Source organism: Vidua macroura, chromosome 2 (assembly GCF_024509145.1).
Source record: "Vidua macroura isolate BioBank_ID:100142 chromosome 2, ASM2450914v1, whole genome shotgun sequence".
Taxonomy (NCBI): domain Eukaryota; kingdom Metazoa; phylum Chordata; class Aves; order Passeriformes; family Viduidae; genus Vidua; species Vidua macroura.
In genome coordinates, this window is record NC_071572.1 from 49,853,708 (window position 1) to 49,870,823 (window position 17,116).

Sequence of the window (17,116 nt, forward strand, 5' to 3'; positions counted from 1 at the left end):
TATTCCAGAAGTCATCATTTCATACACAAAACTGAAATTGTTCTGATTTTCTTGTTCTCATTAAAGTAACTCAAATTTCCTTCTATTATATACATAAAGGGAGCACAGTTTCTGAAAAAAATAACCTGAAAACTACTACTAAAAGCTGTTTACAAGAGGAGTTAACACTGGTATATTTGGATAGATTAGGACTCAATTGTGGAATTGTACAGTAATTCTCTAACTGCACAGATCTGTGTTGAAAATAAATGACAGCTTCAAGTCAAACCACACATAAATAAACTGCCTTCTGTTAGCTCAGGCATTTTTAGCTAGTGCTTTACCATGTACATGACTCACCCCCGAAAATTATCACAGTTGAGGGCATCTTACAACATCAGGTCACAGAGTTAAAAAGAATACATTACTGCATCATAAATCTGACAAGTGTATTTCAGTGATTATTCACAGGGAAAAAGTGGCTGTCTGCAATTTAATAGCCTTTGCAAGAGCAGAAGTATTTTGAACTTGGACTCCCTTTCCCCACCCCAGTTAAATATTTTATCATATAACGCATTGGAATCCACGTCAGTTGATGCATATCTGTACATACTGGGTTCAAAGGTGTGTGCGTGTTTACATTTGCAGGACGTTTTTTCTGGAAGGGAAAGGAAAGAGGAAATATCATCAGCATTAGTCAACCTTCTTACTCTAGTCCCAGAAACCAGTTGCAGAAGCTTTCAAAATTTTGCTTTCTGAGTCAGGTTCTGATACCACGCTCCCTCCCTGGGCAGACAGAATTGTAGGGAGGGGGTACATATGCTGGAGGGCAGGGCCGTCAGGAGGACTAGCTCTGCAGGAACCTCATATGACATCCAATATCACAAAGTCCAAGTCCTGCCCTGTGGATAGACCTAATTCCTGTAACTGCAGAGTGGGGTGGAGAGCTGGGCCTGGCAGTCCTGCTGGGCCAAGCCTCAGCCAGCAGCCAATTCTGGCAACACTGACCAACAGCACCCACGGCTGAAGGAGATGGTGCATGGGTGTGCAAAATTGAGCATTTCAGAAGGCTGACAGACCCCATCACCCCCCCTTTCCTCAGCACTTATTATGCCACCTCTACAATGCTGCTGTCTCCAGTTTGGTGTCTCACAGTACAGGAAAGACATTGATAAACTGGAGCAAACTGAGTGGAGATCACCAGGAAGTTCACAGCTGGAGATCCTGAGCTTGATCATCCAGCTTGTTCAGTCTGGAGAACAGTTCTCCTGTTGGGTTTTCTTTTGTTTTTGTTGTTGGGGTTTTTTTCCTTTTGTTTCTTAAAGACAACAGATCTCTATCGTTTAAAAGAAACATGCCTTTGTGTGGTTAAGTTTGGCTGCTATCTAGGGCTCTTTATTTCCAACCCTCCGCCCCTTCTTATCATCTAACCATGTGGTGAGACATTATTTTGTTTAATTGGTTTCAGTGACGGCATGAAAACAACCCTTTAAATGCAGTTTATGAGAATATTTTAAATTGTTATTTCATTGCCAATTGTATTCTCTAACAGTCACAGCAAAAAAAAAAAAAAAAAAGCATTAATGTCACTTTAAAGGATACAATAAGTACTCCAATTAAGTAGTAATAATAATTGAAACTGAAATCTCTGAATGGAATAAAAATGGCCAGAAGTACAATCAAAAATTGTCGATACCCTGTTCAGCTTTACTTTCTCTATTTACAGAGTATGGTTAACTGGCAAACTCCGGTATCCATGGAAAACTTCAAGAAGTCAGCTTCCCCCACTATTTAAATATAGCAGCTCTTCCTGTTGAGTTGTCTGCAGAAAAACTAATTGAATTTCAGCAATTTAGCAGTAAAATACAATTTAGAATAATACAGTAGTGAACTTGCATACATGTTTCTGTGTAATTGATGTTATAAAAAGAATAAGCTTGTGTTAGTTAAGTCATTCAATTTCCAACATCAGACACAAACACTTTTTTTGTATGGAGGAAAAAAGAGCCACCACCAAAAAATGCAGGCTTTCTCTTTACCTTCTTTTATAAGGAACTCAATGCTACTCATCAAAAATGCTGTCTTCCCTCTCATGCATTGTTTCATAAAGTGCATTTAATCCTGGGAAGTTAGGGGATTAAAATGAATATAGGTATTTAAGATTTAGATGGATTCCCATGGGAATCCTAAAATGCTAGAGACACTTCTGTTAATACAAACAAACATTGAAAAAGCATTGGTAAAGGCCTTCAGTAATAATGGGTTTGTAGCCCCTCCCCCCAAAAAAGTTATCCCAGAGATACTTTTGAAATGTAATAGGATCAAATACGATGACTTTGAAGAAACCAATGCAATTCAGCAGAAAGCTACTGCAAGCTACTGCAATTTTCTTCAGGGAATCATTCACTTCTGTAGCAGAACTACCTGAATTCCAATATAATCCTATGGATCTGTGTCACTAGATACCTGAATTGTTTTTGATACAACTAACACACACTACATGTATTGTCATTCTGAATTGTTCAAACTCCTCCTGTACATGTGTAGATATAGGTACAGAACTCCAGAGTTCTTCATTCCTAGAGCAGAATCATCTTCACAAAAAAGCAAATGCTATCGAAAGTATAATCTGATAAAGGAAGTGTAAATTATTAACTGTTAAATTACTCAACAGCAAAAGTGATCTATCTCAAATATTATCCATAATGACCAGACAATAAAGCAGACAGATTAAATAGCATCACACCCAACATCTTATAGACTTTAAACCTAAGAATTGGAGGTAAATTTCTAGGTATGGTCCAAAGTCTGGAACATATTTTATTGCCTACAATGTTTTTACTGGAATGATTTACAGTTTGTGCAGATTAGTGACATGAGCATGAATATTTTAGACCTAAGCACATCAGTTTCACAAGACTGAAGAAAACCAATTTCTTCTTTATCTCTGCATAATTGTCCTAAGTACTAAGAGAAGTAAGACATGCGAAATGACTGATCTTGAAATTAGTTATATCATTTAAAAAAATATAGCAATTTCAATATTTAGAATATAGTTACACACAGGAATCAAATACATTTCTATGACAATGCCCATAGCAAAAAGAGAATTTACACACTTACAAAGTTGTAGAAACATTTCTAGAGTCAATCTGAAGTGCTGCACTTTTCCATTTCAATGGAACTGCCACTAGGAAACTTAGTTACTACAATAAAGGCCTATTACAACCATATGTGTAAAAAATGTTATTTCCCTGAATATAAATGGGGGAAGAGCCACATCCATTGAACTAATTAAATTTTAGTTAAATGGTTTTTGCATTTCAGTTTTCAAGACCCACAAAAAGCTGTCTCTTATTTGTTTCACCTCAGCTTGAATTCAAAGATAGTTTCTAAAATGCTGAAGCCTTTGGGATGATTGACTCTTCAGTCACATAGGTATAAGCAAGAGAAATTAAGCAGGTACAAGTTTTGGTCCAATCATTTTCATACTTCATGCACTGAAGCACTTGGCTTTCATCCATCTCACCACTTTCTATTCTACGCAAAATAAAAAGGCAGGAAAGGGTGGTTCTATGTTGTGTGAGTGTTTTGAGTTGGTTGGGTTTTTTTTTATTTTGAAGCCAAATTAGAAAATAAGTTTTTCAACTCATTAAAATGCATGTTTCCTGAGAAAATCAACACAGCAAGTTCGGGTTCAGCTCTATCATACTCTTTTACTACAAGCATTCAATTCTTGAGCAAAAAAAAAAAAAGTTCCAGATGATATAGTAACTAAGCAAATGTATTAGATATGAAAGAAGACCACAAATTCAGTATTATTGGCAAAAAACAACAGCTCCGAACTATCTATCCACAAACTTATCTGCTTTCTCTCTCCTTTCATTGTTGTTTTTGAGGTTGGTTTGGGGTCTTGTTTGGTTGGTTTTTCAAGTATCCATTTTTAAGGTATTTGACTCTGTCTCATTTGAGCAAAATATGACAGCTCTTCCTGAAGGGCAAAATAAGATACAAGTACCAAAAGAGTGTCTCATCATCACACCTCGAACTTTCAGGTAGCTGATTTGCCAAACAGTTTAAAGAGTTGAGTGACAGTGGTAAAGCAAACCTAAAAAATTCCTCCAAAGACTGAGATGTGGTATTGCTTTTACAATTAAAGCTCTCCAAAAAAACAAATTTCCAAGAGCCTGGACAACAGTTTTCCACTCAAAAGATCATATTTTCAGGAACTTCTGTGTAGATTGCTTTCTTCAGTGGTCTGCCCAATAGTGTTAACGTTCATCCCATAGAATAGAAATTTCACTTTGCCTTTGTTCACCCAGAAAAAAAAAAAAAAAAACAAAAAAAAAAAAAAAAAAAAAAAAAAACAACAAAAAAAAACAAAAAAACAAAGCACCCTGAGCAGGAAACAGAAGTGGAATCAGGAAATGCAGCATATTCCCCAGGACTAGACAGGAAGAACATTCAAGTCAGAAGAAACATCAACTACTATTAAAAAAGAGTATTTTTTAATTCAGTATCTACTATATCAGGAAATAGTGTACAGCTACTTCCTACCACAAAACCAGTAATTTGCACTGGCAGTATTGTAATTTAAATTACAGGCTAAAGGAGATAGGTACTAGAAGGCACTGTGTTTAGCTTAACTCACTGGTAGAAGGCTTCCCTTCTGACAACCCCTAAAAGGAGAGGGTTTCTTAATAAGAGACAAGAGTTGTGATATGCAAGGTAATGATTCTGTACATAGGCTTAAAATACTTATGGTTGGTATAATAGTTCACTCTTATATAATCAGAAGAGCACCCCATGAAATATATCCTGTTCCAAATAGAACAGGTGCAGAATATGTGCTTACAGCCATACCACACAGCAACTATTTAATTTTCTCGGGTTTTATTTTGAAAGCATCTATTCTCTGAACCACTTTTTTGGGTGGTATTTTAAATTCAGAAAGTGTTATCTCTGAACTGAAATAGAGAGCCTGGCTCAAAAGCTCAGCTGAAATGCAGGAACACAAGGATGAACACGGCATGTAACAGTTGTTACTTCTCTCCAGTTGGCTTTAGTTATATAGAGCTTTATGCTACAGAAAGCATGGCATTTTAATTTTTCAAGGATTGTTTTTTGTTTAGGAATTCATAAAAAAAGATTATACTAAAGAAACATTAAATGGATTAAGTTAAAAACTACTCAGAATTTTGAAATGCCAGTACCAAAGTCATAGCTCTGTTATTTCATCTCATGTATGCACTTAGTCCCACTTCAGCAAAACTTCTCCAACAGGGTTTTCTGTCTGCTTTACATAATTAACATATTACAAGATTGAAGATGAATATGTGGGAAAAGTGCAGGCCAGCAAAAAGATCAAGGCTTTATCCAAATACCAGGTTCTGCAAAGTGATGAGATACTTCCAGCTATCTTGGGAAAAAATCACCAAATGGTTTGGGTCGCAAGAGACCTTAAAGACAATCTGCTTCCAACCCTCCTGCTATGGGCAGGCACACCTTCCACACCAGACCAGATTACTCAAAGCCCCATCCAACCTGGCCTCAAACACTTCCAGGGATGGGGCATCCACATCTCCATTTATTCCAGTGCCACACCACCCTCACAGTGAAGAATTTCTTCCCAATATGTAAAATTAAACCCACCCTATTTCAGTTTAAAACTATTACCCCTTGTCTTATGCGTTTTCGTGACGAGTCCCTCTCCTTTCTTTTAGGCCCCTTTTAGGTGCTGGAAGGTCTCCTTGGAGCCTTCTCTCCTCCAGGCTGAACAACCCCAGCTCTCTCAGCCTGTCTTCATATGAGAGGTGCTCCCTGCTCATCTTCATGGCCCTCCTCCAGAGTCACTTCAGCAGGTCCACATATTTCCTGTGGTGGGTGCCTAAGAGTTGGACACAGTGGTCCAGGTGGGGCCTCAGTTTTTAGTTTCATTCAAGACATACTCTAAATATAACAATGTAGTAAAAAATATTAGTGGCAGCCAAGTATTTTAATTTGCTCTATTATTGAAAAATGAAATTAGTATAGTAAAACTTCAACATTAGAAGTCAGGGCTGTGGTAGCTTTAAAAAAGTTAGCTATTTAGGATTTTGCAGTAAATTTTCTTTTTTTTTTTTTCTCCTCAGTTTAATATTTTAATCTATTAACTCATCATTTTTTAAATTTAATATTAGAATTTAATTATATTCTTTAACTGGAGATCTCATTTTATAGAATTATAAATTTTTTCATGTAGAAGAATTAATTTGCTTCAAAGACAAATTTGAATTTATACTCTCACTCTGAGCATTCAGGCTGCCTCCTTTAAAACGGATATTTTAGATAACAAATTCCATCAGAATTGATACTTGGTGTCTGATTATGTGAACTCTATCTTATAACTCCTTGGTATGATTTTATTAAGAACCCTTCCACAGCTGGGTACAACTGGGTGTGTCACCCCTAAAGAGCTGGGTGAGGAAGTGCTTAACATTTTTAAATAGTAACCACTGACAACTGAGAGTCACTAAGCTTGTATTACATTCTTACTTTGACAGAACCAAAAAAGAATCAAATGAAGCATTAAGACAATCTGGCATTCGTATAAATAAATTTTAAAAACCTTCACTAAGTGCTGGGTTTTAAAACAACAGCTCCAATTAGAAATAATAAAACACTACGCTAATAAACCAAAAATCAAATATACCGAAAGAACTGAAGAGGGACTCACATGCATTTAAACAAATAACTAGCCACTGAACAAGATGATATGCATATGACTGGCAGACAGGGTATGTGATGAATAAGTCCATCTGGATGATCCTTCTTGGAATGCATGACATATTGCTGTACTATACCACTGAGCAATAACTTCTGCAGATTTACAGAAAGACTGAACTATAAATCTCAGATATTAATCCACACTCCAGTTTTTACTAGCAGAGAAGAAATCACCCATGCCAGGACCATTTTTCCACACCACCCAACTACTAATCTTGCTGATCTGGCAAAGCATAAAGTTTGCAAGGGTTGGAGCAGCAACCGGTAATTTTAGCCAGGCTTTTTATCACAAACTTCTAAACAATAAAATTTTAAGGAGTTTTTCTTTGCAAAAAGGATAATCACTTGGAACTGAAAGTCTGGGTATGTAAGAGGATTCTTGCTTCTCTTGTCCCAGATTACTTCTAGTAATTATAGAGGAGGATTTCACATCATGCCTGTGCATCATCTCAGTTGCAAAAGAAAACAAAATACAAGTGAAAGTTGTAGTCTCCTCACCAGATAGATTATTTTCTCAGAACAGATTCTGTTCTTGAGGAACTGAGGGTCTTGACCTTAACTCAGGTGACACAAGAACACTGCACCACGTAACAGTTTAGTAACTCTGAATGGTTTTGCGGCGGTGTTCATCAGAGTGCTGTCAGCAAAGGTACAGCAAAAGGCAGCAAGCACACTCAGAAATAAAGTACAAGGAGAAAATAACTCTTCCTGTTGGGAAGGGAGACTGCCCAGATGGCACAGGATGGCAGTCTGAGATGGCAACAGCCTGAGGGCATATGACTTCCCACAAGGTAAAAAGGAGATACCACACATAACTGCCAGGCAGGAGCACATGGAACACCACTTCACAGAGCTCATCCACTTCAAAAGGGAGGTGTTCCTTCTGAGGACCTGCTCAGCACCAGATGTGTCAGATCAGCTGAACAAGGGTAACAGGGACAGAGATGCAACCTCCCAGCCAGTGTGAAAGACTGGTTTTGCTCTTACATAAAATGACAGCTCTCGTGTCCTCTTAGCAGCAGAAGCAGACCCACCCTTTTAATGGTACCTTCCTCTCACCAGTTTTCAACATCCAAGGCAAATCAAGCACCTTGTCATACCTGCCAGTACATGCATGTCCTACCAGCACCCTGTTCTCTGCCACCCCAGCCTGTTAAGCTGACTTTTCTAAGCAACAGTTTATTTAATCTGTTTTGAGTAGATAAAAAACCTGTGCTAACAGTGGTGCAACAGCAGAACACAGCAGTCCTCTTGTGGTGTCAAAATATACACTGCTTCAGGCACACATTAATGTTATCCCATACAACACATCACAGCTGCTTTAAGATGTGGGCAATTAGCCTCAGGTGATAGCAGCAAAATGAATTTGCTTAGGAATGTTAGAAATCCAAAAGTTAAATGTAATCTTTTGAATAAGTCAGCAGATGAAAAGTTTTCCTTCCTGGTGACAAGAAATTATTTACTTCTAATTATGAAACTAGAGTTAACAGTGGATAAGACAAAAGCAAGACATGAAATAGTACCCCTTTTCTGTGGCCTGGCATCCTACAAATTTTGAAGACCTTTGTAATTCATCTTAAATGTATGAAATTATTTATTTCTATTAAATAATAAAAAAGACACATCAGATAAAATTCCTGATCAGACAGCATTTCTCTCCTGACACAAATATAAATCTGAAAATCCTCTGAAGAATGGCTTGCCCTCTGGGTAATAAAATTATTTCTGTAATTAACTTTTCAATGGAGAGAGTTATCTTTGTGTAACTTATTTCCTTCATTTCTTGGAATAAAACTTGCCTCCCATCCCTCTCCAACCTCCTAAATACATCAAAAGTACTAGTATATTTAGGACACCACTTTACAGCATGCTCAGATACAGAAGTTTTGAATTACTCTGGAAGCATTTAATACACACTGTGGGACTGTCATATGATATATAATGTGTGGAGAAGAAAATTCATACTGAAACAAATTACAAGAACATGGTTGTATGGCTGGCAGCTCTTTTGACTCTAACCCAGACCCCCCACACTGCTGTCCATAAGAAGCACTCAGTAGTTAAATCTGCTTTTTTGGAAAACACTAATTAAACCATTGCTGAGAAGGTATGATATAAAACCACTGTTGCCTCGTGACAACTTCAAATTCCAGCCTTGCTTTCTGCTCACAAAGCTGGGAAGGGAACTGGCGGTGCTCAAAGACCCAAAAAAGCCTCGGTTACAGACCCACTGGATGGATTTCATGGCTGACCTCTCCTGGGTGCCGCGGTTTAACATCGGGACGAGTTGGACAACATACCTTGCACAACAGTTCACTATCTCGACCTCCCTGGGGTTCCAGCTTGTCTCTATTGACGCTGAACACCAGCTCCTGCCCGCCTCCAACCCTTCCCAGCCATACCCTTGGAGCAAACCTCCACCAAAACAACTTTTGCTAGGGCTTTGTAAGTAATTTAAGCACGGCAGAGGTTACCAACCCTCCAGCTTTTGGCATGACGTAGGAACTGGCAGACAGAATACCAGCGTCCTGGAAGTGTGCCAAGTCCCTAAACAGCAGATTAGTGAGAAACTACGTTTCGGGTATGAGTCAAAGACTGAAAACACATTGCCATCTCACATATCAGACCTTAAAACAGTATGAACTTTCATTCTGAAACCAGGCAGAGAAAAAGTCAACAGGCTACCACTCGACCCACCTATAAGAGATTTCTTTCTAATTAAAGCAGCTACATGTCATTTCACGGTATTTTTTTCCTTGTATTTACAGAAGGATTACTGCCTGTTCCTCTTTGATAAAACTGGTAATGTAAGACAGGAATCAATCCTTCACATTTAACTTGACAGGTTTCCAGCAAAACCCACTAAAGATTTTATTTTTTTGGAGACAATAAATTCACCCTTTTGTCCCAGTATAATAAAAAGTTAACACTGTAACAAGTCAGTGTGCCCTAGGATGATTTTTTGCCTCGACTCATTTATCTTAAAACACCTATCTGTACAGTAAAGTTTCACCTTAATCTCTCAGAAACTGGTAATAAAATTCTTACTAGGAGTCTTAAAATATGAAAATCCACTAAATATATTTTAAAACCAAGCCACTGCTATTTCACAGGAAAAGTCCCATCTCCATAAACATGCCAATTACATGCAATTCAGTACTTAATTTCTACTCACACACACACATACACCCCTTGACAGGGCATGTGACACTCAGAGAGAAACATCTAATTAATACTTGGAGTGGCAAGACCAGCAGTCCTTTAGGAACACTATAGCTATGCCTCAAATCCATTTGGATAAGTATCAGAAGTACCACCTCAGCCTTTCAGATTTACATCGGTAATCAAAATCATAAAAAAAAAGTGATGCTTTTGCTATCATTTAACAATTTTGCTCCAAGACTAAAATAAGATGAACAGTTTCCATCTCAGATTAAATGCTGTAAATATTCATTAACAATTAGTTTCCTTGTAATGTAACTATTATAATACTACTTCATTTTTTAAATTACATTTCTGCAAGTCTAATCCTTTAGCTTTAACAAGGCTTAAACCCTCACCACAGTATTCAGAACTGCTCATACCAGATTAAAATAAGAATTTTCCATAGGCAAACATTAAAAAAATAGACTATGAAAGAGCTTAGAGGGAGAAGGGAAAGGAGAAAACAAAACCACAAAACTCACTTGACTGTAACTCGATTGGACAAATCCTGAAGATCTCCTGGGTGAAAAAGCTGAGCTTCTTTCAGTCCAATGTTTTCGCACGCTTTCAGAAAAACATTTATATTATCCTGCAAAGAGAAGTAGAAAGCAGTTGCTCAGTTAAGAGCACTAAGCAGGTTTTGCAAGATGATTAGTACTAGCCTTTAAATGTCAAAGTCCAGCTCACATAAATGAAATTGGAAAAGCAATCTTCTGGATCATAAACGCTGGTCGTTTCTCATGCACACAGGCAGGCTGGGCTGTGATGGCAGGGACTGAGGGGTACGTTAAAGATTACCTGGCATAAGGCAGCAGTGAGCCAGTAGGCAGCAATCTCCACTTTGATGTCAGCTCTGCTCAGCAAACAAACGCCCTCTTCCTAGCTTTGCACGACAAGCCTCACCTATTGCCTTTAAAAATAACTCCAGCTACTGACATTCACCACCCAGAAACTCTTGGCAGGGAAGGAAGAAGAGGAGGGACTCTCCGTTTCTATGCTCACAGACTGATGAGGGAATACTGCACCTGGAGTCTGGCTTTGGTTGCTGAGCAAAGCTCGGGAGAGACAGAAACCCAACTGTATTCAGAGCTGCTGCTGCTGTCTCACTTGGAGGGGGGGTTTCTTTCTGAGTCCCTCCCCTTCCCACACCCCCTCCTGAACTTCACACCGATCTGTTATAAAATATAGGTGCAGCACCCACTCTCTGCACCTGCTGCAAGACGGACTGACCCATGACAGAAATGTTAAAGAAGAATAAATCTAATGATATATACAGAGATTATACAACTTGAGATCTTTTTCCACTTCATGAACAGTGGGCAATAGGCAAGAAATTCCTTCTCGTTAAGGCGGAATGCTATCAACAACAAAAGAATGTGCCCTCTTGTGCACTTGCTTCCTTCAGCTGCAAGCCAAAGGAAAAGGTACACGAAGTTACTTAATTCATAAGCTACACACAGTCCTGTCATTAAGAGTTTGTAAGTCAAGGTGCTGGTATCAGAATTTCATAGTATAGAGAAGCTCTGCTTTAGCAATTTAATATGCTTTAAATTTTTTTGACACATAATCACTGGATGTAACAGTTATTCCTTCATTTAAAATTCATTAAAAACAATCTACAAAGGAAATAACAGCTGCTTCTAATAAAGAAAGTAAAACAAACCCAAGAATCCCCACAACCTTCTGTTTTGAAGGTCCCTGGGATTCTAGTATTTCTTATCAGTCTGTAAACATGGCTTAATTCAAGGAAAATATTTGAACAAGGTATTCCCCATGCAGGCTGCGGGCTCTGCGTTACCACATCTGAAAGATCCCAGGTGTCTCATACCGTGAAGGTTATGCCCCAAGGCCCAATGTGATGTGCCATGGTGGGGGCTGCTCTGCTGCACGGGGGTGCAACATGATGGCCAACAGGGGGGACACAATGTGCTGGCAAGATGAGAGGAGGAAGCTGGGAAGGATGGAGGACAGGCAGCCTCACCTATGCCCAGATCCCTGCACATTTGCCCAAGGAAGAGCTTCATGCTGCGAGATGCAGTCTCAGAAGGGGCATTTATTTCTCCTTTCCATGCAATGCCCCTCTTTTCTTTCCATGCAATATGGGGAAAGCTGTCTAGATGTGTCAACTTTATTAAATTAATATTTGAGTGTCACATGAGTACCAAACTGGCAAGGACTTGAAAAAGGCATTGTTTCCTCTGCGTGGAAGAAGCCACAGACTACAGTCCCATTGCAAGAAGAGGAACTACTTGCTAAACAACCATCAGGTCAGTGTTCAGGGGACTAGGGAGTCTATGAAACTCTCAAGTAAGGCACAAGAAGAAAGCAGCAGAGCAGAAAGAATGAGTAACTCCAAGGTAATGAACTGATACCAACACCAGTGAAGGCAACATGGTCTGCTTGGTCTGCCCAGTCACCACAGCAACTCAGAGCAAACTCCCAAACCAATGGGTTATGTCAACCACAAGGCTGAAAATGAGCACATTGTGCAGGTAAACAAGGAAGAAGAGTCAGATTTAGAAAAATAGATGTCGTCTACACCCTGAGAGCAACAAAAACAAAGCAGAGGAATTGCTCATCAGTGGATGCTTGGCTGCACAACCACCAAATTTCTGGAACATGAGAGAATTAATTTTGAAGGTGTTTCAGCAATTAAACCTATCAAGCATCAACCTCCTGATAAATAGCACATACAGCCCCTGAGAACATCCCACTGACAGGAGTCAAGACTATCAGGAATGGGGTCAGAAGCAGGGAGAGATAACAGAAGGCAGAAAACCGTTCATTACAGTGCACACATGCAGGATAAAACATGGTTCAAAATCTTCTTTCCCTCAGCTCCCAAGCCAGAAGTTTGATCACGCCTGCCATCTCACAGTAACTGCCCCAACACCAGCTGTTCTGCAGTCAGGGCCTGGAAATGGCCCTCACAGCACCAAGAGATGACACACCCAGTAGGGTATTTATCAGGTTTGGATATCGACACAGAAAGGTATCATTTAAGCAAATCAGCACTTCTAAATACTGTCTTTGCCAAGTTATTCCTGACCATCACTAATCATCACAGTTAATCAGCAAAGCCACAGATCTCAAAATAGCTAGCAGCCATTTTAAATGCTACCAGAATAATGAATGGGAAGATGAATTTTAAATAGCACCACAGAAATAAGTAGGAAAAAAAAAAGACAAGTTATCAACCTTGCAATTAAATTTAACATTAGAAATGTGAACAGGAACATTTTTCAGTGATTAATCCACTCAAATATAGAAACCATTACACTGTTCCTTTTACCAATGTAACTGTACTTTAACAGGACTAATGGTCATTGCCACTGCAGCTTCAAAGGACATACTGGAATCTGAATCTCATCATATTTCACAAAAATAGTTCTATTTAAACAACCAGACCTCAAAATCCTGAACTTATCTCCAGGTGACAAAAGTCACTGACAAGATGTGCTTAAGGGAAAAAGGTTCACACTTGCATCCACCACCCTCCTCTGCCACTAAGGTGTTCTCAATCTCTGTAAACACAAGCAGACCATTTAAATTTATGAAAGAAACAAGTTAGCAGAGAAAAAGGATTATGAGGATAAGGGAAGGGGAGGGACTTAAGACAAACTGGAGATTTTGATTCCATTATACTAATAAAGTGGATTATGAGAGGCAATACTGGTGCTACTATGAGCACAAAAGAAGCAAAACCAGAGAGAAGAGCTGCCCATTTCAAAAGCAAGGATTCATTATTAGATAGATCAAATACTGTTTTGCAGAAAACATAAGGTTCTGCCCATTATTAGAGAAAGCAACAGGGATAAAATCATCAAGTTAATTTTTGTTCATGTTTTTAAGAGAATTAAATTAATACATTTCCCTGAGCATCTGAAGTTGGAATAAGCATCACAGAATTACAGGTTTTAAATCACAACAAAAATAAAGCCTGAAGTCTAAACCACAAAATTCAAGTGTAATTCATTTCTGGTATGCTATTCCTACTTCTAAGTGTCTTAGTGAGAAGGGGTGGGGAGGTTTGAATGAGACTGTGGTTTTATCCCCAAATGGTGGGCAAGATGGAACAGCAGAGCATTTCAAATGTTCCTAGCATGGCTTGAGTTTTCCACATTCTGTACAGACTTATATTAAATGCACAACATAGAACACTGACTAGATACTGGAACACTTCAGTATTCCATTTTTGCCTCAAACTTCAAAGTGAACCGCACCCAAAAGCTCTGCAAAGTCATAATACTGGAAAGATGGAGCTGCCAGTGGGAAGCAGGTCATTCGCAAGCAGGCTTTTAAATATTGCTGTTGGGAAAAGGCAAACAATACTGTATACTTCCAGCTCTGTACCTGACTTTCTGGTCCCCATGGGGCATCACTAGACACAAACCCTTCCCTTAGCCTGTTGTTAAAGCATTGCCCTCTAACCAATGCTTTGAACGAGCCAAGATGTCATCTCTACACTGAAAATGAGACTGTGGTCCACACCCTCCCTCCAGTATCCAAGCAGAGCAGGACTAACTCTCACTCCTGCAACTCCATGGACTTGAGGAGAGGAAAGAGCTGAGTCTTTCCTTCACTTGCTGGTCCTCAGTGCTGCTTCTGCTCCTAGGCCAAGGGCAGGGAGGCTGTGCCAGAGCAGGTGAGGGGGAAAGTGGGGCCATTGCTGCAGGGCTCCTCATTGCCACTATCCTCTAGACCACAAAGAAAGACACTGGTAACTCTGTGGGGAAACACAAGAATATGGACACCTTCCTTTAAAAATAACAATTTTAAAGAGCAACTTAAAAAAAAAAAAGAAAAAAAAAAATTGAGGCACTGGGCACCAGTTCTGTGTTGCACCTGTGATCAGCTCCTAATATGTGTCACCTTTGCAAGAATTTGAAAAGAAAGACAGAGCGCTGGTGAGGTGCTGGCAGTGAGGAAGTGCAGAAGTTCCTCAACACCTAAAAAACCAAAGAGCACTTCTAAATCAGAAAAAAAAAAGTCAGCATGAGCAACAGTAAAGTAAGAGAAAAGACAAAAGATGCAAAAAAGATCAAAAAGAGGTTGACCTTAAGTAGGAAGAAAACCCCAAAGTCACCTACCTGAGAAGAGGCATAGAGTGTGGAGTGTATAAAACAGAAAAAAATTTAAAATGTCTAAAGTAAAAGCTAATCAAATGAGGTCTCCTCATAAGAGCATGTAAATACTATTTTGACTACTTACATGCAATATGACATCACACTAAATTCAGCTTGTGTAATAGAGCTGCAATTTTATTTTGAAAAAAAAAAAATCCTCATTATCATGATTATCTGGGTGAGACAGGAATATTAATTTAAACAAGTGTGCAAATACATTTGCTTTCTTTAGGGTGCAGTCATGCTGTGTGGTAAGCCTGGTCTTCTCCTTAGTTAACTGTTTGTCTGAACCCCTGCATATGCACCAAAACACAATGAAATCTCATAGGCATACAAGTTATGGCACATCTTTCAAATCACTTGGCAACAGGGAGAAAAAGAATTTAATTAACATGTTGCTTTTATGTTTTTCCTGAGTGTATCAGCCAATAAAAGACAGTACTCCAGCTTGTCTCCTATTCTGATAAATACCCATTGTTTCAATCAAACTGCTTACTTCTACTGCTATTCAAGCTCTAGTTTGGACGGGAGACTTGGGGAGAAGCATGCTTGGGTGGGTTTTTTGTGGGCTTTGGGGAGGATTTTAAGCAGTTATTTTCAGTGTATGAAGGGGATGGTACTCTATGCTTGCAAGGCCATGAAGAGTATTTGCACTAAGTGGTACACCGTTATCCAGACCATGATTTGGCATCAGAAGTTGTTTTCAGTTTCCAGGCTTTCAAAAAAAAAAAAAAAAGAAACAAAACCAAAAACACCACCAAGTACCTATAGTGCCTAGCAACAAAAGCTTTTGACATTTTAAGTGAGACTGATGCATTTTTTTGGCTACAGAATTCTGAAAGTCATTTGAGTAGATCACATTTAACAGGCATTTTTCCTTAGTATTACATTTATCAAGACATTTAGTCATCTTGAAGGAGACACAGCTTTCAACTCTGCATCCATGACAAACCCTCTTTATTAGCACCCTCATTCCCTTAAGTAAGGGCAATTTCCATCACACAAACCTGGTATTTTTTCAAAGAAAATAACTTTCATAGGCACAGCATTATACAGTCCACTCAAGTTGTCTCAAATCAGTTTAATGAAGAATTCAGAGCTGCGTTTGGCAGCAGCATCACCATACAGCTACACATTGTTTATATTCAGAGGTGGGGTAAAAGGAAAGAACCTACAGCAGGAGCTCGCTGAACAAGTTGGGTGACTTGCTCTTCCTCGGAGGTACGTTTCGGTTATTAGCTCCGGCTATGGGTGCAGGTGGGGGCAGAAGGGGTGGGAAGATAGGAGGGAAAAGGACTGAACACAAACCCTGTTTGTGTTCTGACCACAGGCCTGGGAGCCAGGAACTCCCCATTACCACCTTGGCCTTGAATGTCAGGATGTTTATTGCCCATTAACCACCCATCTCATCTGTAGTGTGTGATCCCAGCTCCTACAGTTCTCTGTGTTTCTCTCAAGGTCAACAGTTTCAACCTTGAACCGAATGCAGAAGGAGGAGTGGATAGGATACCTGAACTGCCTTTTTCCTCCCTTTTTGGCCCCGAAACTAAAAATAGTAATTAAAACAAATCATCCTGCAGACATAATTTGACTTACAGTGACCTCAGGGCTTCTGTTCAGTAAATTATCCCACCTATAACAGAGTGCACAGAGCACTGTGTTGGCCAAAGATCAGAAACTGCATTAATTGCTTTGCCACTCCCCTCTGCGCGTCCTTCATTGCTTTTCCACACTGGGTAAAACAATAAATTACTGTGATCCTTGACACAGGGATTCCCTGCTCCAGCTCTATGCATGAGATACAAAATCTTTAATGATTCACTGCCAGCTTTCCTCTCAGAAAGCAGGTGCTCCTGCTGCGAGAATGCAGGAATGAAACTTTGTGCACAAACTTTGCGGTTACCTTGGTGTTGCCAGTATCAATAACTGTAGATCAGCCAGGAAGAGAAGGAACATTCCCTTTTACTATTGCAACCATTATGGAAACCACATTTTGAAGCACCCTTGGGGAAAGAATAATTCTGGTTTCGGACAAAAAGGTC

The 17,116-nt window shown here is 39.2% G+C and overlaps 1 protein-coding gene across 4 annotated transcripts in view; it reads right to left on the minus strand.

Moving 5' to 3' along the window:
- The window catches only part of LMO7 (LIM domain 7), a 131,997-nt gene that overhangs the window by 63,895 nt on the left and 50,986 nt on the right, over positions 1-17,116 (minus strand). For all 4 annotated transcript variants that reach the window (XM_053971007.1, XM_053971008.1, XM_053971006.1 and 1 more), the window contains exon 4: positions 10,431-10,537. In XM_053971007.1, coding sequence (XP_053826982.1) covers positions 10,431-10,537 — 107 coding nt within the window. The remainder of the gene's footprint in view (positions 1-10,430; positions 10,538-17,116) is intronic.